The sequence below is a fragment of the Pezoporus flaviventris genome, unplaced genomic scaffold (genome assembly GCF_033815535.1).
Source record: "Pezoporus flaviventris isolate CSIRO_AGI_PZ_B2104156 unplaced genomic scaffold, CSIRO_AGI_Pfla_v1 ptg000043l, whole genome shotgun sequence".
Lineage (NCBI taxonomy): Eukaryota > Metazoa > Chordata > Aves > Psittaciformes > Psittacidae > Pezoporus > Pezoporus flaviventris.
Window position 1 is genome coordinate 2,320,033 of NW_026892591.1, and position 24,030 is coordinate 2,344,062.

Consider the following 24,030-nt stretch of genomic DNA (forward strand, 5'->3'; position numbering starts at 1 on the left):
TTCACTGAGGGGAGGACACCGGGCACAGTAGCAATGCCCAGGAAATGAAGGTGATCAATAGATAAAGGCTGTGGTTGTGCAGCCTCCTCTTCCTCCGTCCCTTGTTTGCATATTCCATGCAGCCTGTAACATCATATGTCTGTTCACATGTATGAACATGTATATGCACTATATACGTATGCATGTCACGCTAATAATCATTAAGTGGCGGTGATGTATATCAGCAGATAATACAGAATAAAGGGACTGGACTTTATAGATACTACCTTCAGCACAAAGTACGGTATATTAGTGTATAATGTGTATTACAGGGAGCAGTGAGAAGGAAAGGATGAGGGGTTACCATCACTGTTATGAATTCCTAATATTTGGTGTTAATTCTTAAAGCAGACAGACACCACTGATGCTTTGCCGTTATTTTACCATAGGTGAAGGGATAAAAAAGCATGCCCCATGACGTCTTCCTGCTGCTTCAAAGACATAAACCAGCTGCTGTTACTTGTTTGGGTAAATACTGTAACATGAGTCTCCACTGTGCACACCGGAGACAGGTGAGTGATGCTGGATAAGAGCCTTGAGACTAAAGATTTGATGAAATGCTCCTATTATGATACTTTACAGCCTGGGGAACAGGGAAGCTGGTTACTTGATCCTCTGCTATACCTGAACCTCATTGTTGCAGCTTTTAATAACTGAATATCCAGCCTGCCTATAAAGGTGTCCCCGAGGAAAGAATGATGGGACTAGAATTAGCATTCAGAGCTAGAAATGGGCAACAAGCAAACTGTTTTCACTCAAGAGCAACTGGATGCGTATCAGGTACAAAACAAACTAAATGGCTGTTTGGAAAGAACGTTGAATAATGGCAAATAATGGGGTTTTTAAACAAACTCTCTTAAAAACTATGAATTAGGAGTACTAAACTACAGCAAAGATTTTACTAACATAGTTTGATTCTTACATCTAGAAGAAGAGTTATAAAATACTCTTAATTATGTGCCAAAAAGAAAGAGCTTTAATGCTTGGCCACATATATTGCAGTGTAACTCCATTTAAGCTGCTATATGGGAAAAGTTTGGGTCAGTGCATGCTAAATACCGGCATTACATGTTATATCTTTTCTTATTTCACAGGACTGCACATTCTTTACAAGGAAAGAAATACTGAGGTGAGTTTTCTATATGCATTTTGTGGGTAAAAGACAGAGATTGTTATAAAGATGAGTTACATATAGGGTGAGGTATTTAGAAATAGTTTGGAAATGGATTTACACAAATTCAGAGTGATACCTTTGGGAAGCCAGAGCATTTTTGTTGCCTTTTTGTGTACAAACTCTCTGGTATCTATCCTAAACTGAGCCAGAATCCTAAATTCTGTATTAAGGTACCAGTCTCTCTCTTGTTAACAGAGATAAATGTAAAAGGTTATATCAGTGCCTCCTTTGCCAGGGACATCCACATTCCTTTCGCCTTGTTTTATGACAGATGCTTCCAAGTGTACTGTTATTCTTCAGAATACTTTGCCTGGTTTATGAAAACCTTCATGACCATGTCAAATTTTCTTCATGTCTTCTTATAAATAATGATACTGCTCTAAGATGCATTGTTCCCAAAGCCTTCAGTCACCCCATCAAGCACTCCGTTTAATCTCTGGCCAAAGGATCTGACAAAGACAGGCTCAGTATTCTGTTCATGTAAGACTGAGAATCTTCACTGAAAACCTGAACTTGTTCTCCTCTCATTAAAATCCTTACTCAGGTAGTAACACCCACACTATTGAAGTTGCACTTGCCATTCTTAACCATTTGGTGTTCCAGCAGAAAGGGAAGTGCTCAGGTTCTGCATCTCTCAAGATGTCCCCACTGTTTTTTGCTAATTCAGCTGAAGGTAACAACCTTGTCCAGAGCATGTCCCTCTTCAGAACCTGCACATCTGTGTATGAATTCTAGACAGGATAAAATGTGAGTGGCTCTGTAATAACTGAAATCTAAACCAGTCATCTTTCCACACCGTAAATAGATGCCAGAGCCATAACTGTGTCATAAGACATTTATTATTGATAAGGATCCCTTTTAAGGTTCTGCCCTACTGTTTTGTTGGTAATGGCTGTTACCAACAGCTTATTCCTTACTCTAGCACGAGAACTAAAGGAAACAGCATCATGAAAGTGTTGGATAAATTAATATCCTTACACACATTTTCTGTCTTTTGACCCTGAGTTCTATGAAAAACAGGAAGATACTCAGGGTGGATAGAATCCTGCTAGAGTTAGTTCCAGATAGCTCTTCCTGCCCATGGCTTTAGGCGTTCGGGGTTTTATTCTGCTGTTTAAACTGAATCTTTCATGCTCCAGTTTAAGCCCATTTTTTTTGGTCACATTCACTGTGGACTCAGAAAATAAATCCCTTTTGCCTTGCCACAAGCATTTCTCTGTTTGGAAACTGATTAGGTGGACCTGCATGTGGAAGGTCTTGTGCCTTGTTCTCATAAACACAGACACCTAAGTATACCCAGTCGTAAAGCAGAAATACATCTGAAACTGTAAAATTCTGGTTTCAGATACACGGTATCTAGTGGTTTGGCTGCCTGACCTGGGTAAGCATTTTCACCTGACTGTTCCGTGAATATGAAAGGCTTTGCATTTTTCACCAGTTGAAGAGTTCTTTTTAATACTCCCTTCCACCACCAACTACAGAGCACACTAAACGTTATTTAGTGACTGCTACCGATCTGGTAACGCACGCAAAGCGTGAGGAGTGAGATGGAAAAGGCAGTCCTGGAAAAGACACACTGCTCCTGGAGATCTACAGAACTTGTTCCCTAAACAAATCTTTCTTTCTGTTGCAGACTGTTTTACAGATACCGAGATCTAGCCCCACAGCTAGTTCCGCTCGACTACACACGTAAACCAGACGTGACACTTCCCTATGAACTCATTGGCAGCATGCCAGAGCTAAAGGTACACAACTGGAATCGAGTGACACATTTCGGTTTAATCTAACCCTGTTTGAATAATTTATCCACTACTAATTGCTGGGAGGCTGAAATACAAAGAAATTTTGGCTATTGAAGTCAAAAGGCTTTCTGGAAGCTTCTAGTGATTCCCGAAAGCACTCTGAAACGGCGTAAAGGTTAAAGAGGGCTGCAGCTGTGTCTACCTCTGCCTACAAGAACAGAACAGCAGAAAAGGGAGCACTTGCCAAAAAGAGGTTACAGCAAAAATAATCTCGCTCCAATTGTCTTCTCTGCAGTGAAATAAGTGCTGGTAAAGATGACCTTCCCCTGCTCCTGTGTTCTGTTTCCCAGGACAACCCGTTCCGCCAGCGGATAGCAGAGGTTTTCTCAGAGGGTGGAGATGGCAACATGACTTTAGATGATTTTTTGGACATGTTTTCAGTGATGAGTGAAATGGCTCCCAGAGACTTGAAAGCTTATTATGCTTTTAAAATTTATGGTGAGTGAGATGTGCATTAAAAAGTCAACTTTGGGGAGATCCTGCAGCTTCGTGTAGGGATGCAAAATAATTTGTTTTGTCACAGTAATGATGCTAGTTAGACATGTTTTAATACAGCCTTTCATTTCATTGCATTTGAAAGTCTCTCCTAAAAACTTCTGGTCGTCTTTACCCTTTTGTCTCTTCTTTATCTGGGGTTAGGGTTTACTCCAAAATTTACAACCTGAAATTATCTGCAGCTTTCAAGAGCTGATAAACATGTAAAAAACACTTGTGTCTGAGGGACTGCTTGGAAAAGCGCAGCACAAGCGATCTGGCTGCCCATAAATACCCTGTGGGGTGGTTTTGGAGCATCTTGCTCCAAGGACAAATTGAAAGATTGTTTTTCTTTTTGCAGTTACTTTCCTTATGATCGGCTAAAGCCAAAGAATACATCAACCAACCAACAGCTTTTTCTCACCATTTAAACTGTGCATGATTCAGCCAAGGTCTCACAGAAGTAAAGCCCCACCAAAACTGCACAGCTCGTTCTCTTCCTTTGACTTAACTAGCTCTTGCTTTTAGTTCAGTAGTAGTGCTTTACTAGAGCAATTTAAGGATGGCTAGGCTATGTTTAGCCATGAAACTATTCACAACCATTCCCCTTAAGTATGACGGGGGGGGGATTATTCCAGGATTTTTAATTTTGTTTCATTTTTATACAAGCAAGCACAGATAAGCATTTCTGATTTGAAATTTCTCCTCGTAAATACATCATGCCCTGGGAACCAAACCTTTCCTGTTAGGGCTTGGCAGTCGACCACGTCAAAGGGCTGAGTTTTGTCACTTTGAATCCCTTTTGTTTCCTTTGCCAGATTTTAACAACGATGACTACATATGCAAATCTGATCTGGAGAAAACAGTCAACAAATTAACCCGAAATGAACTCACCCCAGAAGAAGTGAGCCTTGTATGTGAAAAGGTGATTTACGAAGCTGACGTGGACAACGATGGCAAGCTGTCTCTGGAAGACTTCCAGCATATGATAATACGGGCTCCAGATTTCCTTAGGTAAGACCTGCTTTGCATTTCTAACACAAGATTGATCTTATTTTTTTTGTCAGAAGTCTCTATAGTGTGTATTTTATGTCTCCTCAGTCACTGCAGATCCCTGACAGAAGCAGTAGAGCTGTCCACTGGGTAAAACAGATGCTTGAAAAAGCAGGGAGGCTTCTTGAGTTGCTTTTGGAGCCTCTGATAGATTCTGGACATTTAAGTCCTCAACTTAAAATGTATTAGCTCTTAGGCTCCACCGAGAAGTATACGAGATGGTGCCTGGCAGAGTCTTACTGTGGTTTCTGACACACACTGTGCACAAAGCAGCACTCAAATGTTGCATTTCTTTAATGTACAAAGTTTCCAATTTATAGGATTAATTGTAGTGAATCCTTTTAATTGATCGACACATAAGTGATCATTACTTCCTCTTTCTTTAATAGCACATTTCACATTCGAATCTGAATCTAGTGAAACATGTGGAGGCAAGCATTTCCTGAACCTCCAACAACGATTACTGAGATCACCGTCCATGAGGGAGCAAAAGGAAGGGAGCAAAGAGGACAACTTCTGGTAACTGAACCAGTCGCAGAACTCTGTCTCTTTTACATCTTTAGAAAGAGCAATTCATTAAGCTCTTCATCGTGATTTCTCTGTCATTTATCAAAATGTCTATTTTCCTTGCAATGTTAACAAAAACTTTATTCCTCCTCCCTCCCCCCAGCTAAAGCAAATCTGACCTAGACAGAGAGGTGAGAAATAGATAGCACCAGGTAATAAAGGAACTTGTATCAAACTATACAGAGAAGAGCTTTCTACTTTCAAATTTATAATGAGAAGTGAACATATTTCCAAGGACAAGAGAGCCTCCCCCAGGTTCCTGTCCCTCCTTTCTATTCCTATATATAATCCTATTTCCCACACAAGAACCTGCATGCACGAGTGATGAACAGGACTGAAACTAAGTTGGTAAAATTCTCTTTTCATAAAGAAGTTTATTTATGCAGTGCTCAGGGTCCTGTACAACAGAGTAAAAACATACATACTGTAATAAACAAGAGGTCTGGTTTTCATACAAACATGGAAATCAAGGAGAAGTGTTTCAGAAAGCAGTTGCCATGTGGGAAGGGTGGCAGCCAAAAGTGGTCATTCTAAAAAACACAATTTACACTTGTTTTACAAAATTCTGGGATGCATTAAGTTCCCTTCAAAGCAAAGCCCTAAGTCCCAACTCACGCCCAACGTAGAGCATCCGATTCCTGCAGAAGGGCTGGAGAGCCCAGCCCAAAAAACTTGCATTGACCACAGGAACAAGATCTCCAACGATCACTGGAAGAGATGGGTCAGAGAATAAGGCAGCCTGAAATAATCAGACTGCACGTTACCATCAACGTTCAATTGAACGGCTCCTTAGTTAATCTAGAAATAAAGACAGAAGTTAGCCTCATTCCTTCCCAACCCCTCTGAGCTTCTGGTACTAATGGAGACCGTCCTCCACGCAGCTGTTTGTCCATTTCCTCTCCAGCACAGACACCAGCCAGTTCAAGTCCAAAAGAACAAGAAATCATGGTAGATTTTGAGCATGATCATCAAGCCAAAGACACCACCACTACAATCATCATCCCCTAACAACTGTCAGCGAGATGAGCAGCATCTCACATGAAGGGAGACACCAAAGAAGTTTCAGCAGCAGTAAAGAGACTTACAATAATCCATAGGATTTATAAATCTGAGGCTGAAGGTCTGATGCTGGCATAAGGCTCTGATGTCAAGGAATATGAGGTGTGCCCATTGGTACAGGACCAAGACAACAGAAGTGTTAAAATGGCAGTGTTCAGACTGCAGTTCCCCTTTTTATTGACAGACGAGCTCCTGACAGGCCCACACCCAAAGGGGGTGAAGACTATCTGAAATATTGCAACCAGCCTCAAAAGTAAGGTCAGCCACAGAATTCTGTGATCCTCATTAAAGGAAGGGAGTTTGAGAACATGCTCAAAAATGGGTTTGTTTCCCTACAAACCAAGTGTTACTCCATTACCTGAAATTTTAGTGGCATTTAGACACTGAGAACATGCAGGAAGCAGAGTTAGTTTTTCAGATCCACTGAAATTCCTCCGTTACACAAATCCTGTATCTGATTGAAAAACTTTTCTCCCTTAAAGAAAGCTCAAACACGTTACTGGAGGTATTTACACAGTACCTCTTTCCAGACTCGTGTCTTCCAGAACTTAAAACCCACAGTAATTTAATTACGTGATGGAAACATCAACTACATATCATCCTTCTCCAAGATTTGATGTCCACGTTTAGCAACATGCAGTCAAGTGTACATACAACTGCAGTTTCTTCAACCTTTTACTGTCTTACATTTGCATTTTATGTTTCATATTGCTTGCTCTGATTTAATATTGGTGTTGAGACCGTAGACCCCAGAAGTACAGTGATGACTGTAATCACAGTAACTATGAAACTTCCTGAGTTTGGGCAGTAATGTAGTTGTTCATGGAGTAAACCAAATCATGTCATAAAAGGAAAGCACGCTATAAATTAGGTACATAAACATGTGCAACAACCAGCACAGGCTGAAACAAAAGGTATTCACATACAGAACTCATTTTGAATGAAAGAGTAACTTCAGATTTAGAAAATGAGGAGTGAAAACCACAATCCCATCCTTCAAGTTTTATCTACTTGGAAATGAATATAGTTTGTTTTATCACTGCAAGACGAGTTATCAGTTTAGATACTGCCGCCAGGCAGCATCATTGTGGACAGGCCATGGCATCAAGTTAGACCAACCACTTGTTTTTCCAGTCCCTTTGAAAAAGTCTGGCTGCAGCATCTGGCTCTACTGAAGTAGAAGGATGGATGTGAGACAATCCACATTTACTACCAAGCCAGAAAGAAATCATTAAACAGATGAGTTTTGTGCAGGAAAATGACATTCAGCCCATGCCTTAATGACCTCCCCACCTCTGCCTCAGTCATTTCTTGAAGCATGCACAGTGTTTCTTTAAAAGCATCCTCATCTCAAGATCGAAGTGTTGCTTGCCCAATCTATAGCTCTGCATTAACGATGCTTTGAAGCACATACTGACTAGAAGGCTCTTCAGTAGCTTAAAGTGATTTATCCTACAGACACACCAGTGTGTACATCCCCTATGGTGCACGGTCACCAAGTCCTCACACTAAAAAGCCACAAGCAAGCAAAAAAAGAAACACAACATCATAAGGTTCTGGTTAGAGGGAAGCTCTATGTATGATTTTAATCACGAACAGAGCTCACTGTAATCTGCTCTTTAAACATAAAATAAAAGGTTGGTAGCACAGAAAATGCGTTTTTATAAACCAGTAACTTCTGCAGGAAAACTTCCTTTTCTATTCTAGAAAAACAGGCAATGCTCCTGTTGAGCCCAGCTGCATGCTGCAGACTCCTAGTTTCAGTCTGAATCTGACAGATCATTAACTACAGCAATACTCAGGAGCGCTCCTTCGAGGCCAGGCTGTAATACCACAAGCTTGGAGAAAACAAAACTGGTGAGTAAATTCATTAACTTTAAAATCAGCTTTAATTTTACCCTTGAAGTGCAGTTGTCGATGTAAACAAAGCATGTGAACAATTCCAGTGAGTTGCAGGACACAGCTGATACGGTTGCTTGAATTCAATACACCATAACTGCAATCACTCCACAGCAGACTTTGAAGGAGATGGCTCTTCCTGGCTCCTTATGTCAGCCTAATGAAGTCAGGCTTACAGCCTCTGAACTGACAGTAATGAGCTATGGAGGAGCTTTACTTGGCTGTTACATTTTACACATTGGAATGTACTAGACTGTGTGTATCAGAATAAATACATAGACTATTTCCACTGAGGACTAACACCGTCTGCACTGCTGCTCACCAGTGACAGCTTTGCTGCTGCCTGAAATCCGGGTCAGCAGCGAGGCAAATCTCAGCTTCACAAGGTTGGTTTGCAGAAAGTGTTTGCATGTGCAACATTCCTTTGCATACGTGAGCAAAGTGTGCGTGAGGCCACGCCACTGGAAGCAGTGCAATACATGTTCCTGTCACGATATAAACTGAGCTATTACATCACGACAGATCTGGAGTTGTTCTCAAGTGGAGAAGGAAAAGCTGGAATGCTTGAGTGAGTGTCCCTGCCTGAACCAAGGCCTGTTTCTCTAAGAACAGACCACAGACCATTCGCATGGGACTTGCTGTAGCCGTCGTCTCCTCTGAAACACATCTGAACATCTGGAGTTCTTAATTAAGCACAGTCATGTCTAACAAGGAGAACATAATTCCTGCTGGGAAAGAACCATTCCATTTACAGCACACTTTGGTTTCTTAAAAAAATAAGAGATTCTTTTGAGGAGGGTTATTTTTTAACTTCAGATGTACTCGTGGATTGTCCACAGTGACACAACTGTAACAGGCAGATAAAGGGGTTTTCTCTATAGCAGCCAAGAGGTGGAGATCCAGAAAGCTTCCTTCTACCTTCCAAGAAGGTACACGCCTCTACTGCTCACAGCAGCACAATTCTTTGCTGTCTAGAAGCAATTGTTCTATATGCACCTCTAGACGTGGCTACACACACGTCTCACCTACACATACCTGTACTTCACTAGTACTGGCGTTTCCATCTCTTGTTTTGGTCGTAACTTCATCTCTCCATGTTGGATATATCATGGATACAAACCAGAAGGTAGAAGCCTGCCAGCAAAGGTGCTGTAGCACAGCTCTCAGGTGCTCTGCACTCCCTCTGCTAGACAACACGGCCCGGGGCAATCTGACAGAAATGAACTTGTTTCGTCTCCAAACTTGAAGAGTCAGACAATTCCTAAAAGAACCAATTCCTTACTCGTACGGTCGCGACGTGACAGGGTTGAGAATGCAAAGTCCACAGCCAGAGGAAAGCCCGCTCGGAGCAGGCAGAGTCCAGCTCAGGGAGCAGCCGCTCGGGTTAAGGCCGTGTCCCTCACAGAAGAGCACATCGGAAAAAGCTGCTTTTCTTTTGCTGCTCCGGGGTGATTTTGACGCCCTGGTTGCTGCCCTGGGGGCTGTTGCCTTCCTGCAGACACAAAGAGTATTTTGTTACTTATCCAGCAGAGAACTGCAGCCACTGCCTTCAGCTCTAGCACCCGCTGCACCCATTCTCCTGCCTTCCATGGGCGCAGAGGCAGCCAGGACAAAAAGCCCCCAATAAATGCTCAAACACGTAGGAATCCACAGCCAGACCCACACCTCTACCCCTTCCTTTCAAGAGAACAGAGAAGCTCACCCATTGCACCCACCTCCTGCACTGCACAGACAGTTGGTGGTAAGCCAAGGTCAGAGCCTGGCCTGGCAAAACTAGGAACTAATTCCTCTGACATTTGGTGCACTCCCCATGTAAAAGACCACAAAATATTTCTTCCACACTCTTTGGCTTTGGGGTTGTTTCCCACTGAAATACAACGTGGATGAAATAAAAGTTACTCACCAACTTCTTGTCCATTTTTGCTTTGATATCCCTTGCCAGAGTGAAAAATGCCTGCAGCGAGTGCAACAGTTGGGTGTTACATGGCAAATAAGATGCACTCAGGAACACTTTTGCTTAGCAATGAGCTGCATTCCCAACCTTCTATGTACACCGAGCTCCTGAAGAGCCAAGTTCTCAGCTTTTCCCCCCTGCTCTGGGTTTTTAATGCTCCTTTTCCAACTCCCAACCTCCCTTCTGAGCCCCAAACCCTGCCCAGGCCACACCTGCAGGCCCAGGTCTATGGAGCAGGAAAGCGCTGCCCGTTATCAATCACAGCAGTGATGCAAAGACACGAGCCAAGGTTCTCACTTTGCTCTCAGCCCCCTGTGGCACATCCCATATTAAATAAAGGGGCACAACGCTGGGCAACGAAGGTCTTCACAGGACATTTCATAGCCCCACACAGCACCGAGTGCTCCCACCCCATCTGCACAAGCCAATGAGTCCTGCAAGGGGCAGGGGGGGTCCCGGTACTCACGTTCTCTATGTTTATATTGGCCTTTGCGCTGGTCTCCATGAACTTAATCCCGAAGCTGGCAGCGAGCTGCACACAAACCAGTTGCAGGTGAGAACAGGAACAGCTCCAACCCGAGGGGCAGCACAGGGAACAGCTCCAACCTCCCCCCCGGCGTGATTCATGGGAATGGGGGGATTTGCTCAAGCAGAACAAGCTGCAAATATTGGGAACTGAATCTCCTTCCTGACAGCATCGGTTCCCACCGGCTCTGCTCGGCTGCTTTACGCTGTAATCTGCTCCTTTGGTGTATTTGCTCTCGCGTGGACACCTTCTCAGCCTTGTAGCATCTGCAGCGTGCAAATGTACCACCTCGACCTCAACTAACACCTGATGCTGCAAAGACAACCCGGCCTCCTCATCTCAGCAGCTCTCAGCCAAGGAGAGACGTTTCCTCGATGCCCAGCTCCAGCAAACCTTTTCTTCCTTTTGGCTCAGGAAACCTCCAGGCCGTTGCCTGGCATGTGGCGAGCACAGAAGGGACACGAACCCTTCCCACAGACCCAGCTTTTATCAGTGCAGGACAAGGCCCTGCAGCTGCAGCTTGGGGAAGGCTCGATAGCTCCACCTGGAAACATCGCCCCAGGCCCGACACCGACGGCTGCTTCCACCCCCGCTGCGAGGGGGTGACGCTGCAGCACTCACCTTCTCCCCTTGCTCCCTGGACACTTGTCTCTTGTCATTGGCATCGCATTTGTTCCCCAGGATCATCTTCTCGACATCGGGAGAGGCGTGCTGAGACACAAACACACCACAGGCTTTGCCCCGGGAGCCCAGGCACGCATCGAGGCCCTACCATGGAGGTGCTGGTGCTCAGCACCTCCCAGGGATTTACAGGCTGCCCACAGCCCGTGTCCCAGTGGGTGTCCTGCACCACAAGCGCTCCCAGACCACTTGCAGCAGCAGGAACACATCACCCCTTGGGTCCCCTCGTCCCGCCCTCAGTTACTGTTCACCACAGCATTCCAGGAGTCACTACCACTGATCTGCACTCCATTTGGCTCCCTTCAACTTCAAAAGGAGCTCAACGCATCTGAAGCAATAAAGCTCCAACTACTTTCGTTGGCAGAAACACCACCTTTACCATTCAGTGAGGAAACAGAGAAATTACCTCTTCAATATTCCTGACCCAGTTCCGAATGTTCTCAAAGGATTTCTCATTGGTGATGTCGTAGACTAACATAATGCCCTAAAGATTAGAAGGAGGCAGCTTCAGCGGGTGTTACTTCAGACAGGAGTTAAAGTTCTCCTTTCACAGCACAAAGCAGCCACTGAACAACAGCTACGCTGGAAACCCTTGGGTCACGGTTCCGCCTAACACAGCCGCGGCTGCTCGGCCATGGAAGGTGCCCGGGACGCCTGCTCATGGAGGGGCCCTGCCCCCAGGCGCTCCCCCACTGCCCCAGCACCGGCACCGGGTAAATACAGAGCCCGTCCCCACGCTCCTACCATGGCTCCCCGGTAGTAGGCGGTTGTGATGGTTCGGAATCGCTCCTGCCCGGCGGTGTCCCTGCACCGGAGAGAACACGGGGGTCACGCAAACCACCGGCACACAGCGGCTACGGCCCCCAGCCGCTGGAGTCACTGGGGGCACCGGAGCTGTCTTTGGGGTTCTAAGAGCTCCCAAAGCGCACAAACGCAACCAAAACTTCGCAGGAACGTGGCCCGGACACGGCTCTTACCATATCTGCAGCTTAATCCTCTTGCCGTCCAGCTCTATGGTTCTGATTTTAAAGTCAATGCCTGCAAAGAGAAGGCACCGAGTCACGGGCGGAGGAGCCCCGGGGCCGAGCGCCCTCCCCCGCCGCTGCCCGGCGGAGCAAAGCGGTACCGGCCCGAGGGAGGGAGCGCGGCGGCAGCGCCGAGCCCGGCGGGCGCTCACCGATGGTGGAGATGAAGGTGGCGTTGAAGGCGTCCTCGGAGAAGCGGAAGAGCGCGCAGGTCTTGCCCACGCCCGAGTCGCCGATGAGCAGCAGCTTGAAGAGGTAATCGTACGTCTTCGCCATGTTCGCGGGCCCCGCCCCTCCCGCGCCCGCCGCGCCCTCATTGGCTGAGCGCGGTGCGCGTCACCGCCGACTCCGACGGGAGGAACCCGGCGCCGGCGCTCCCGCTGCGGGCGGAAGACGCGCGCGGGGCGGGGCGGATAAACTGACGTCACGCCTGGGAGTGACGTGTTGGGGCGTGACGTCACCCGAACGGAAACGCTACAAAGAGGCCCCGAGAACGCGTTGGTAACTGTGAGAAACGGTTTAATACGAAACGTCGGTGAGAGGCTCGCGGCGGGGGCGACGCTACTGCGCGGGGACGGCTTCTACCGGGGCTGCATAGAAACGACCGATGGACCGGGAGCGAGAGCTGCGGCCGCGCTGGCGGGGACCGGCACAGAGCGGCCCTGGGTGCGGCTCACGCTCTCCTGCAGGCTGCAGGCGCGGTGGCACCAGGGCTGGCTCCTGGGGCGCGGCGGCACCAAGGCCTCGGGTGCAGCTGCACTGTCCATAACTTATGGGTTCTGGCAGGGTGCGGGGGACGATGCGGGAAGTGCGGGTGGAGGGGGCAGTGCCTGGCGGCGCGGGCGGCCGGCACCGTTTCATATACAGTTCAGCTCGTTGAGTGTCTGGTCCAGTGTCTGGTGCAAGCCCAGGTTCTCCTCTTTGGCTTGGGTGAGTTTTTCTGGGAAGAAAGAAAAACCAAGACTTAAACCACGTTATTTTCTCTTTGAATAACCCCATGATTACTTACCTTCACGTCTGGGACACCGCTGTAACTGCATTCACAAAACAGACCCATTTCTTTGGTAACTGCTCCGTCAGTGAGGCTTTTGTACATGTCTCACATGTCATGCACCATAATTAACATGCGATTTACATCCTTCAGGGTTTTTGCTGTCCCAAAGGTGTTTAACCCAGCAGATGGAGCACTGCCAGCACACACTGAACACGCTCAGAGCTTTCTGCTGCTATGTGTGTTTTTAGGAACACTGATTCAACGACCCCAAGTGCAGGGTCCTGCCCCGGCACCATGTGTGCATCTTGGTGCCATGGTCAGTGTCACCGTTGTGGGTTGTAGGAGAGTTCTAGAGAAGCAAAGCCCAAAGCGGAGAGGTCGAGGTATCTCGGTTTTATTGAGCTCGGTTCTTACAGAGGAGGCAGAAGGGGCGCCTGTGGCTGCTGCACAGAAGGGACAGGTTTTACAGGCAAGGAAAGCATGAGAGACGTGGGGAGCAGAGCGGCCCGGCCCCGGTGAAGGTCACAGAGAAGTCATGTCGTTGAGAGCATGGTCAAGCTCCTCGCTGATGGCTTTGTACTTCAGCTTCTGAGCGTAGAGCTCGTCTATCGGCCCCAGGGCAGGAGGCAGGTTGCAGCAAGAGAGGTGGAAAAACAGTCCAGAGAAGAGGCGGACAGCGGGAGATGTGCAGCAGGGAAGGCGAGGCAGCAGAGGAAGCAGTTGGGGAGGGAAACAAGAGAAGGAAAGATGCCGAGTTGAGCACCAGTACAGAGCAGGAACCCCCCCAGCTGCAGAGCAGGAGCTTGCCCTACACTTCCCTTTCTTTAACCTTAAAACGATCATTTTTCACTTATGGAATGCAGCAGGTTGTGATCTGGTTACACCAGAAGGGCCTGGGAGCCCCCACATCTGAGATGCCCAAACCTGGGTCAGTGTTACCAGCTTCTCAAAAGAGAATCTCCATCAGGAGAACTCCCTCTGCCTACAGGCACTGATGGACATTTGACACCCAACACATTCCACTGTCCTTGCCCAATACAATCCACCACCCGCTCCCAGGATTTTGTTTTGATTGGAAACTGCCCACTTTCAAAGGAAACTCCAGTGATTTCCTACCTTCCAGGTCATCAATAGACTTTTCCAGTTTGGCAACAGTTCTCTCTGCAAATTCAGCACGAGTTTCAGCCTAGAAAAAATGAAATCAAGTAACTGGATGCTGTTAAAAGCACGGTGCCAAAATGCAGTTTGAGGCTGCACAAACTTACTTCTTTAAGCTTGTCAGAGAGAATCTTGATTTCTTCTTCGTATTTATCTTCTTTTTCCGAGTACTGTGAAAACAATAAACACTCTTTAAGGGAAGCTGCAGCAACAATAACACGTGTTTATGGAGCCCCGACCTATTTATAACCACTTTTCCTTTTCCACAAGCTGCAAATATCTCTTCCACGCTTCCCTCCTCCCGGAGACATTTCAGACTCCGGTCCATAAACCCCCATTGCAAGAAGGGGTTTCCTTCCCTTTGTTATCATTTTCCTTCGTTATCATCCTGTCCTTTAACAGGCACAAGTGCCCCTGCAGTGCAGAAAGAGGTGAGCAGGTGAGAGCACGAAACCTTCCAGAGCCTGATTATCGAAATCAAGTGTTATGAAGAGGGCAAAACCCCCCAAAAGAGCAAGATCAGGAACTTGAGAGCAGCCGGGGGGTGTGGGAAAGGACATGCTCAAAGCTGTGTCGCAGAGAATCACCCAAGGACTGCTCTGGGTTTGGGCAGCGCAGCCCTTCTCCGTCCCTCTGGTTTTTGTACAAGCTCCGACTGTGCCCCTGTCCCTTCATTTACTGACAGAACCCACCTTTTCAGATTGAGCTTCCAAAGACTTCAGGTTGTTGGTGACATTCTTTAACTCCTCTTCAAGGTCACTACACTTACTACAGGAAAAAAAGAAGACAAAATTACTACTGTCCCTGTTACGACTTCACATACAAGGGAATCAGTCTGAATGGAGAAAACTGGGTACACAGGTACAAAACAGCTTTTCTACCCACACGACACACGTGCCTAGCAGGAATAGGCTTTCCTACTGAAACACGCCGTGCTCTAAACCGCTTCCATGTAGCTGAAGTTACTTACACTTCAGACACCTCTGCACGCTCTTCAGCTCTTTCCAGTTCACCCTCCAAAATAACCAGTTTACGGGCAACCTGTGGAGAGAAAACGACCATTCTGGAGCCAGCCTGGAATTTCTTAGGTGTTTCTCTCAAAGCACCATGCCCGTGATTCCCTTCTGACTGAAGAAATCAGGTTAACACCGACACGCACAGCCAGGGCAGGCTTTTCCCCCAAAAGTCACATTTTTTGTGGCGTTTTTAGTATTAAACATCTAAGATGCTCCCTTTTGGACACGTTCCCAAGCTGAACGCAGTGAGGAGTGTACAAGGAGCGAGTAATGTGAGGAGTAACAAAGCTGTTCCTGGTCCTCCCATGTGTTTAATCCTTCCCTCAGCCCTTTTACCTCTTCGTATTTGCGGTCAGCCTCTTCAGCAATGTGCTTGGCCTCCTTCAGCTGCATTTCCTGGATTTCCATTTTCTCTTCATCTTTCATTGCTCTGTTCTCAATAACCTTCATTCCTCTGCAGAAGTCAAAGCAAGGGTGGTTAATGTAGAAGCATTTTAGCCCTTTTATTTCAAAGGTCCTAAGGCAGAATTCAGTATTTAGAACCAAAATACCCTGTTCTGCCCACACCATCCCGTTCCTCAAGGTTAACAGAATCACTTGTTCAAGCTTATAGGAAAGTTTTGAGCCTCTGACCTGCCATCCACAATTAGCACATGCAGGTACTAAATGATACAGGAGTATTTGATTCATATTGTTCTGCTCTACAAGAAAGAAGAAGGAGGAACCATACCGCTCGCTCTCATCTGCTGCCTTCTCGGCCTCCTCCAGTTTCTGCAAGGCTGTGGCCAGCCGCTCCTGGGCACGATCCAGCTCCTCTTCCACGAGCTGGATACGCCTGTTCAGAGCTGCCACCTCCCCTTCAGCCTGTGGGGAATACAACCACCAGACCCAGGTCACGGACAAGCCACTCTCACGCTCTGACAGATGCTCTCAACTCATGTTCCCTTCAACCTGTGCAGGCGTCTCCTGGGCACACAGAGGAAACTTTCTGTTTCCCAGGGCTGCTTTTCGTTTGCTTAAACAAAGGCATCTCAGGAATTTAAAGGTATGAAGTATGTGCTGCTCCTTTCTTTCCTAATGGCACTTATCATTCCTGCCCTACAACAAAGGACTCAACACTATGGAGAAGTATTTTCAGATCCGGGTGCTGCATCTACCCCGCTGGATTTCACAGTTAAAACCTGAACTGTTTCCATCATGGATTGTTCCAAGAACCTCACAGCAGATTCCTCTGCCCTTGGTTAAAGCCATTTCATTCCCTTTACGTGCTCAGCTGGGCAGATGCCGTTGGCCTCAGCGTGGGGGAGACCCTCAGCTTTGTAACATAAATAGGGCAAAAATGAGATGTGTTCTTAAAATAAGTTCACTTCCCCTTTTCACTGCTTCCTGTAGTAGTTAAGGGATTAAGCAGAAGGCTGTTCTTAATAAGAAGATCTGTTTCTATGTTATTGAATAAACTGCAGACTAATTGGAGACACTATTAATGTTTAAAAAGCAGACTAGATAAGAGATGGAGGCTGCTGGGAGAGCTGCTCACATGGAGCCAACACCAACAACTCAGTGTCTCTAAATACATGGTGGTTATTACTACACTGCTCCTTTAAATGCTTGTTCTTTGAAGGAAATCAAGCCCTACTTTAATAACTGCCAAGTTTGTGCACTAAATTGTCCCCAGTCTGGGCACGACTGCCATAGATAAAATTAGCTTTTAATTATTATCTTTTAAACACTTTTTGGGCTACAGATCCTGGAAAGGTCCTTGTTTGATGCTTTATGTTAAACACTTGGAAAAGTAACTTGATGGGTCCCCGACCGCTGCTCCTAAGCTGGAGGAAGTGGTTTCCATTTGCAGCTGCACCATCTTGGAAAGGATTTCAGTGACTGATCCAAATGGAAGCTGACCCAGGATTCCTGTAGTCATCAATTACCCAGCATTTCATTTGTTTTCTACCCAGTGCTGTGTGTTTAACTTTCTCGATTTACACACAAAGCATCCATCATGGAGAAAACTGGCAGCTGCTCCGGGGCTGCCTGCAGCTCCTTCCACTAGCCGGGCCACTTTTAAGACGGTTTAATTAAGCAAGATTCCAAAGCTGTGGAGACGGGGCACTGGGAAGCTGGAGTTCTGGCTCCACCTCTCCCAGCAGCAGCCCGCAGTCCTTATACGGTAAAACTAACTCGCTGACATGCGATAAAATAGCAGGAAGATGCCGGGAAGGCTGATCACACACAAATCTAAGTGAAACCAGCTGTCCGGCCCCGGGAGAGCCGCTCACTAGCGGCGAGTTCTCATTGCTCTGTGCACACCAGGAGGGAAAGTTATTTCTGAGCAGTTCGGACATTTCCCAGCTGTGCTGGAGCCAGCGGTGCGGCGCCGAGAGGCGGGAACTCCCCGCTCGTTGTCATGCGGCGCTTTTTCCTAATTAAACAGCCATTTCCTACTAATCTCACAACCGCTCCCCGATGCCGACCGGTGCTCGCAACGCCTTTTTCCGAAGGAAAACAGCCCCGAAGCGCGACAAGCAGCGGGGCCGGTGCCGAACCGCCGCCGATGCCCCGCGCCCCCGGGGGTCAGTGCGGGCGAGGCGTGGCTGCAGCCCGGCGGGTTCCGCGGGGAGTTTGCGGAGCGGAGCAGCGAGAAGGGCAGCCGAGGAGTGGAGGCAGGCGGCAGCCGAGCCGCGCTCCCGGAGCGGGAGAGAGCCAGGCACGCCCCAGCGAGAGAGAGCCAGAGACAGGAAGGAAGGAGCAGGGCAGCCCGGGAGAGAGCGACCGAGAGAGGCGAGCAGGCAGCCCGGGCGGTCTCACTTTCTCCCGCAGGTCCCGTTCCAGGTCCAGCTCCCGCTGGAGGACCTGGGCGCGATCCTCCGCCTCATCCGCCTGTTGCTGCAGGCACTGGATCTTCCTCTTCACCGCTTCCAGGGAGCTCGGCGCGGCCATGGGCGCGGCGCTGGCGGCGGGCAGGGCGCGGAGGTGCTGCACGTGGCGGCGCGCGGCCCCGCGCCTTTCAATGGGCCGATGACGTCACGCCGCTGGAGGTGGGGGCGGTGACGTAGCACTGAGGAGTCTGCGCAAGCAGCGCCGGGACGGGCGCGCCCGCGGACGCCCCGCCCGTTACCCGCCCCCTCGCCCCCCATCCCGCGGGATCCCGGGGCTCCCCCCCCCCCCCAGCGGTGGGGTTCAGGCGGGGGGCCCCGCGCAGCCAGACCCGCCCGTGGTGCCGGCAGAGCGAACCGCTGCGCGGCCGGGCCTGCCGCGCCCGCCTGCGACGTGGCCGAAGCCAAAGCGCATCCTTAAGGCCGCAGGGTTCCCCTGCTTCTGGCCCAGCCTCCCTGGAACATCACCCTCCTGCTTCCTTAAGTCTTTCCTCATGAATTTCCACCCCCCCGCCGCATTTAGACACCCCTGAGCGTGCAGCACTACAAGCTTCCCTCTGGGTACCCATCCAACCCCCGGTGCAGAGCAGCCAGCCCCAGCTCGTTTTGGCCCTGGAGACGGGGGACTGCTGTACCTGCAATGTAACATCGCCTTCCCTATCCCCTGAGCAACGTCCTGTGATACAAAGATTACAGTCGCTGCTACGTATGTAGCACAAGCGACACAGTGTAGTTGCAGACAAATACTAGCTTTAGGTACGTACATCAGTGGCCTTCTTCTCAGCCTGCTCTAGTTTTTCCTGGGCATCTTTGAGCGCCTCGGAGTACTTATCCAGTTCATCTTCAGTTCCTTTCAGCTTCTTCTGCAGAGCCATCAGCTCATCCTCTACCTGTCAAGAGAGAAAAAAACCCAAAACACAAAGTGACCATTCTGATCCATGAACAATTCCAGTTCAGTATGATTAAAACTTCCCTTTACTATCAGTTTTAACCTAACATAACATACAAAGAGTCACAAAAGACTAGATCAAAGTTCTGCTGGGGCAAGGAGTTTGAGAAGGACCAGTAGTGGTTGCCAGGGCAGGATCACTGGAAACACAGCGTCCTTGGAGCAGCATTCCCTGCCACAGCATATAGAGGATCTGGTTTAATACATAACTTGGTATAAGCCCTTTTCACCTCATTTCTGTTTTGGACTCAGCACCCTGCACCAGTTAGTTTTACAGCATAAGTAAGGGTTTTAAAATGAAGTCCTTGTGTTTGTCCTAACACTACCTGTTGATTTATTAGGAAATTCCTGTATAGCTAGTGGCCATTCCCTAATCATTGTTTGATGTTGTTCAGGACACTTCAAGCCCAACAGGATGCTCTGGAAGCAGGGAGGAGCAGACCCTGCTGTAAGTGGGAGGTGGGACTTGGTGACCTCGGAGGTCCCTTCCAGCCTCAATTATTCCCTGACTAACTGGGGCCCAACAAGGTATGCCCCATCCTCCTGCAAAGTCCAGCTTTCTCCTCCATACCATATAAATCCAGGCAGCACAACACTAGAATGGAACTATTTATAACCTGCCAGGAGACTGTTTAATGACAAACTGTCTCATGCTCCCTGAAGAATTTACATTATCAGGGAGGCTTGCTGCTGATAAGGGTGTGCCTGCAAACCCATCTGCTCCATCATTTCATTTGCAATACAAAACACTTCAGTCTGGAGAGAAACCCATTTAACCATTTAGCTCTGCCTTCACATAAATGTAGTCTATCAAAATAGTTCACTCAAAATAGTTTGTGTTTGAGTGCACTGCCTGATTTCATTCTAGCTTCAAGGATAGCTTGAATGACATTTTTGGTAGTGTGCTATTCTTGACTGTTGTGATGTTGCTATACTTTTACTCGGAGTAACCAGACAGTGTGAGAGAACTGAGTGTACTTGCTTGGATGCTTTAACAGCAGGACAGTGAGCAGGATGAAGGAGGTGATGCTGCCTTTGTGCATGCCATTAAAATCACTACTCAAGTACTGTGCCCACAGAGGGAAAAAAAGCAAGCTGAAAGATTTGAGACAACTCAGAAAAGAGGGGTAGGATCAAAGATTGATTTTTCTCTTTCAGCTCTTCATTGTGAATTATCCTCATATAGATACTTGAAAAGTCCCACAAGTGTGTCATTTATCACTCTGTAGGAAATCACCTTTGAGGACTAAATGTAAAGAAAGGCTAAGCATTCAATCACCATTCTTCTCTGAAGAACAGTCTGCTGTGGCTGTTACTGAGTGCAGGAAGATTAGTGGGTGGAACAGAGGCCCAACAGAAACAGCATCTGATCAGCACCTCTGAAGCTAGGGAAGAAATAGGGACTATGTACGTGGGGTGACAAGTGTGCAGCTTGCAGCACCTTACTGTAGAGACATGGAGGAGACAAGTAGCTTTCCTTATGTTGGGGGCAGAGGGGAAGACAGCAGCAGCTGACCCTCTGGAAACGTTTTTCCGTTGCTTTAGCTGAATGGGTATCGGTTGAAAGTTTAGTTCTATCATCCACGCTCTCAAACGAAACTTGAACATAAGAAACAGTTGGCCAAATGAATACTACTTATTATAGTAGCCTGGAGGATGTAGTAGAAGCAGCCACATTTAGAGAATGCACAAGGCAAAGACAAGGGGATTTTACAGGAAGTACTATAAGAAACTTGAGTGTAGACAGCTTGCATTTTGAGATCGTTCTGAAAATGCTACGGCTCAGACAGGAGGTAGACCCCCAGAATAACATGGGTAAGCAAAAGGAGAATGATATCACTAAAATTCAATTAAAAGCTTTTGAATTAAGACCTTTCTGATTACTCTTAACAACAAATAACACTGTTGAGTCACAGCTGGCACCTCTGTGGGGCACTCTGTGTACTCAGCTTTAGTCAAGCGAACACCACCAACTCATTTCAAGGAGAGGCTCAGGGAATGTTTAGACACAGCTGCCTCTTCAGGAGGTATTAATGCTTGTCCTACAGATGTTCAAGGTACACAGCTTTGATTTTGAGTATGTAATGCCTTGTCCACGGAATCGCAAGCACAAGAAGGTTAAGGCAATTATGTCAGATTCAAGAAAACTCAGACAAAAAAACCTCTCAATAATCTGTGGGTAGTGCTAATTTTGCAAAGAATCAGCTGGCTGAAAAGAGAAGTTAATACCCAGGCGGGCTGAATGAGCCTAACATCAAAAAGAGGCAAAAAGACTCCAAAAGAGGCTTAACAGAAAACCTGCCTTCAGATGATGTTCTTTTCTGAATCAGAAAGTTGCAACACCGTCTTGTTAAACTTACTTCCACAGTGCACGCACAGCCCGTGGGGTTATTCCTTCTTACCTGTTTGCATTTGTCCTCAGCTGCCTTCTTATCTGTTTCAGCCTGTTCTGCTCTGTCAATGGCATTCTCCTTGTCTAACTTCAACATCTGCATCTTTTTCTTGATAGCTTCCATTCTGGCAGCAGGGTAGGGTTGTCTCTGTCACGCCACTAGAATAATTCCCAAAAGGAAAGCCTGAGGGGTTTAACAGCTTGGGCAGAGCAAGAAGCTGCACCCAGGCCAGTCACAGGGAAAATGAGCTCAAGTGCTGGTAGACAGCTTTAAACCCAGAGACCCCTGGACAAAGCCCAGATCTACTGGCCTCTTCTCTGAGCTTTCACACACAGCCTTTCTAAGGAATGAGCTGGAACAGACTCGCTAGAGGAATCTTCACCACTCCATCATCTCCTTATTTGGGTCCTGTTTTCTTAAAGAGAAAACTGTTTCCATTTTTAAGCTTCTGACAGAAGCAAAAGTGTTGACATCTGAACACATGCTTGAAAGAAAGCTTATTAGCACCCCTCTGTGTTTGCAGAGCAATGAAGCAGCCCAAGAGATCTATGGGGATGGCCTGGCTCCTGATAATAATGGCATAGGACTCATGAAGGAAAGGATCTTTTAGGATTACTCCAACATGAATACATGCATTTATGTTCGAAACATGCAGGCTGTGTGATGAGACAGCAGGATTTGTGCGTGTGCTTTCTTCTTTTCCTGTGAAAATCAGCAGTGCTGTTAAGGAACTAGCTATATCTGTAATGGTATAAACACAGAACAGAATCGGATTCAGACACCGAGCTGAGGCTCACAGGCATTCAGCGAGTTGGAGTGCCTGTCTTTGCAGTTTCACTCACTAAATCCTTAGGAAAGCCAATGACACTCCTGGAGTCGCAGCCGGACGAGCACCATCCATTATTCCTTCTGCTGCACGAAGGAGTCACCTTCTCTCTGTCAGGCTTGCAGGCTCTGGGAAGAGCATCAGGAGCAGCTCCACAGAGGGCACCACCAAGGGCATCAACGGCCCCGGGACAAGCCCTGGTTGCTTTGCAGTCCTATTGACCACGTCCCCGTGCCCCCTGCTGCCCTCTCCCATCCCTTCATGTCCTCCTGCTCAGCTTCCCAGCCCGGTACCGCCTTTGTCCTGGCTGCAGCAGGGGCACCTTCCCTTCCCAGCACACGAGGAAAGCTCTTGTTGCCTTTCCTGCCCTCGTATCCCCCCCTTCCTTCCCGAATTCAGGCCCCATTAACCACCCCGTCATCCCTTCCTCCCTGCTCCTGCTCTGCTCCCCGCAGCCCCAGTTCCCTGCGCACGTCATGAGGAGGTACCAGAGGCACAAGACCCAAGACCTCCCGTACAGAGTCATGGACGGCTTTGGGTTGGCAGGGCCCTTAAAGCTCCTCCAGACACCTTCCACCGGAGCCGGCCCCGTCCAACCTGGCCTGGAACAACCTGCACAAAGCACCCCCGAGGCTGCTCAGGCTGCTGTTTGTGAGGGATTTAAAGCGCTTTGGAGCCAGCATGGAAACCACGCTCACACCAAACCCGAACCCCCGCGCCAGCCGCTCCCTCACACAGCGCTTCCCCCCCCCCAAGATGGCTGCCGGGGAGCGCCCCCCGGGGCTGTGCAGTGGCAGCACCAAGATGGCGGCGCGACCGAGGACTACAACTCCCAGAAGGCTGTGCGCGGCCGTGCCGCCGCCGGTCTTCCGCCCCCTCCGGTACCTCCGTCGGTAATTAACGGCAATTAAATACCCCCGGTTCAGCGGCCAGGTCGCGTCCTCCCTGCCCCCTTTATAGAGCAGTGCGCGTTGTTTTTAACAGCCGCGGGTTGAGCGTTCTCTGGGAAGGGGGTCCTCGACACGCCGAGCATCACTGGATGTGCGCACAAAGAGCTGTGGTCAATGGCGCGGCGTCCGGCGGGAGACCGGGCCCGAGTGGGGTCCCTCAGGGCTGGGGTTGGCACCGCTCTTGTTCAATGTCTCCATCGCTGCCATGGACAGTGGGGTTGAGCGTGCCCTCAGCAAGTGTGCCGATGACACCGGGCTGTGTGGTTCGGTTGATACCCTGGAGGGAAGCAATGCCATCCGGAGGGACCTCGACACGCTTGTGAGGTGGGCGGATGCCAACCTCATGGGGTTTAACCATGCCAAGTGCAAGGTCCTACACCTGGGTGGGAGCAATCCCAGGCACAGCTACAGGTCGGGCAGAGAAGAGATTCAGAGCAGCCCAAGGAGAAGGACTTGGGGGTGCTGCTCGATGAGAAGCTGAACATGGGCCAGCTGCAGTGTGCGCTCGCAGCCCAGAAACCAACCGTGTCCTGGGCTGCATCAAAAGGAGCGTGACCAGCAGGTCCAAGGAGGTGATCCTGCCCCTCTGCTCTGCTCCTGTGAGACCTCACCTGGAGC

At 48.4% G+C, this 24,030-nt stretch overlaps 3 protein-coding genes across 7 annotated transcripts; 1 reads left to right on the top strand and 2 right to left on the bottom strand.

The window, feature by feature from the left end:
- Positions 1 to 20: 20 nt before the first annotated feature.
- On the top strand, positions 21 to 5,178 carry CIB3 (calcium and integrin binding family member 3). 2 transcript variants are annotated; one of them, XM_061466904.1, is made up of 7 exons: positions 21 to 551; positions 683 to 819; positions 1,134 to 1,168; positions 2,847 to 2,958; positions 3,306 to 3,453; positions 4,308 to 4,503; positions 4,932 to 5,178. In XM_061466904.1, the coding sequence occupies exons 2-7, from the start codon at positions 769 to 771 to the stop codon at positions 4,951 to 4,953; spliced, it is 564 nt and encodes a 187-aa protein (XP_061322888.1). In that variant the 5' UTR covers positions 21 to 551; positions 683 to 768; the 3' UTR covers positions 4,954 to 5,178. The 2 variants fall into 2 exon arrangements, with proteins under 2 accessions (XP_061322888.1, XP_061322887.1); XM_061466903.1 differs by lacking the exon at positions 683 to 819.
- Positions 5,179 to 5,458: 280 nt separating this feature from the next.
- RAB8A (RAB8A, member RAS oncogene family) lies at positions 5,459 to 12,621 on the bottom strand. The gene is made up of 8 exons (XM_061466901.1): positions 12,406 to 12,621; positions 12,206 to 12,266; positions 11,973 to 12,033; positions 11,635 to 11,712; positions 11,169 to 11,258; positions 10,488 to 10,553; positions 9,971 to 10,021; positions 5,459 to 9,559 (listed from the first exon to the last, which is right to left on the bottom strand). Exons 1-8 carry the CDS (start codon positions 12,527 to 12,529, stop codon positions 9,467 to 9,469), a joined length of 624 nt encoding a protein of 207 aa, XP_061322885.1. The 5' UTR covers positions 12,530 to 12,621; the 3' UTR covers positions 5,459 to 9,466.
- A 348-nt stretch (positions 12,622 to 12,969) lies between these two features.
- On the bottom strand, positions 12,970 to 21,963 carry TPM4 (tropomyosin 4). Of its 4 annotated transcripts, none has more exons than XM_061466898.1 (9): positions 21,646 to 21,963; positions 19,059 to 19,184; positions 16,152 to 16,285; positions 15,758 to 15,875; positions 15,376 to 15,446; positions 15,098 to 15,173; positions 14,513 to 14,575; positions 14,364 to 14,433; positions 12,979 to 13,193 (listed from the first exon to the last, which is right to left on the bottom strand). In XM_061466898.1, exons 1-9 carry the CDS (start codon positions 21,757 to 21,759, stop codon positions 13,111 to 13,113), a joined length of 855 nt encoding a protein of 284 aa, XP_061322882.1. In that variant the 5' UTR covers positions 21,760 to 21,963; the 3' UTR covers positions 12,979 to 13,110. The 4 variants fall into 4 exon arrangements, with proteins under 4 accessions (XP_061322884.1, XP_061322882.1, XP_061322881.1 ...); XM_061466897.1 differs by lacking the exon at positions 12,979 to 13,193 and adding an exon at positions 13,626 to 13,852 and having other exon boundaries at positions 21,646 to 21,962; XM_061466900.1 differs by lacking the exons at positions 19,059 to 19,184; positions 21,646 to 21,963 and adding an exon at positions 18,227 to 18,420 and having other exon boundaries at positions 12,970 to 13,193.
- Positions 21,964 to 24,030: the final 2,067 nt, after the last annotated feature.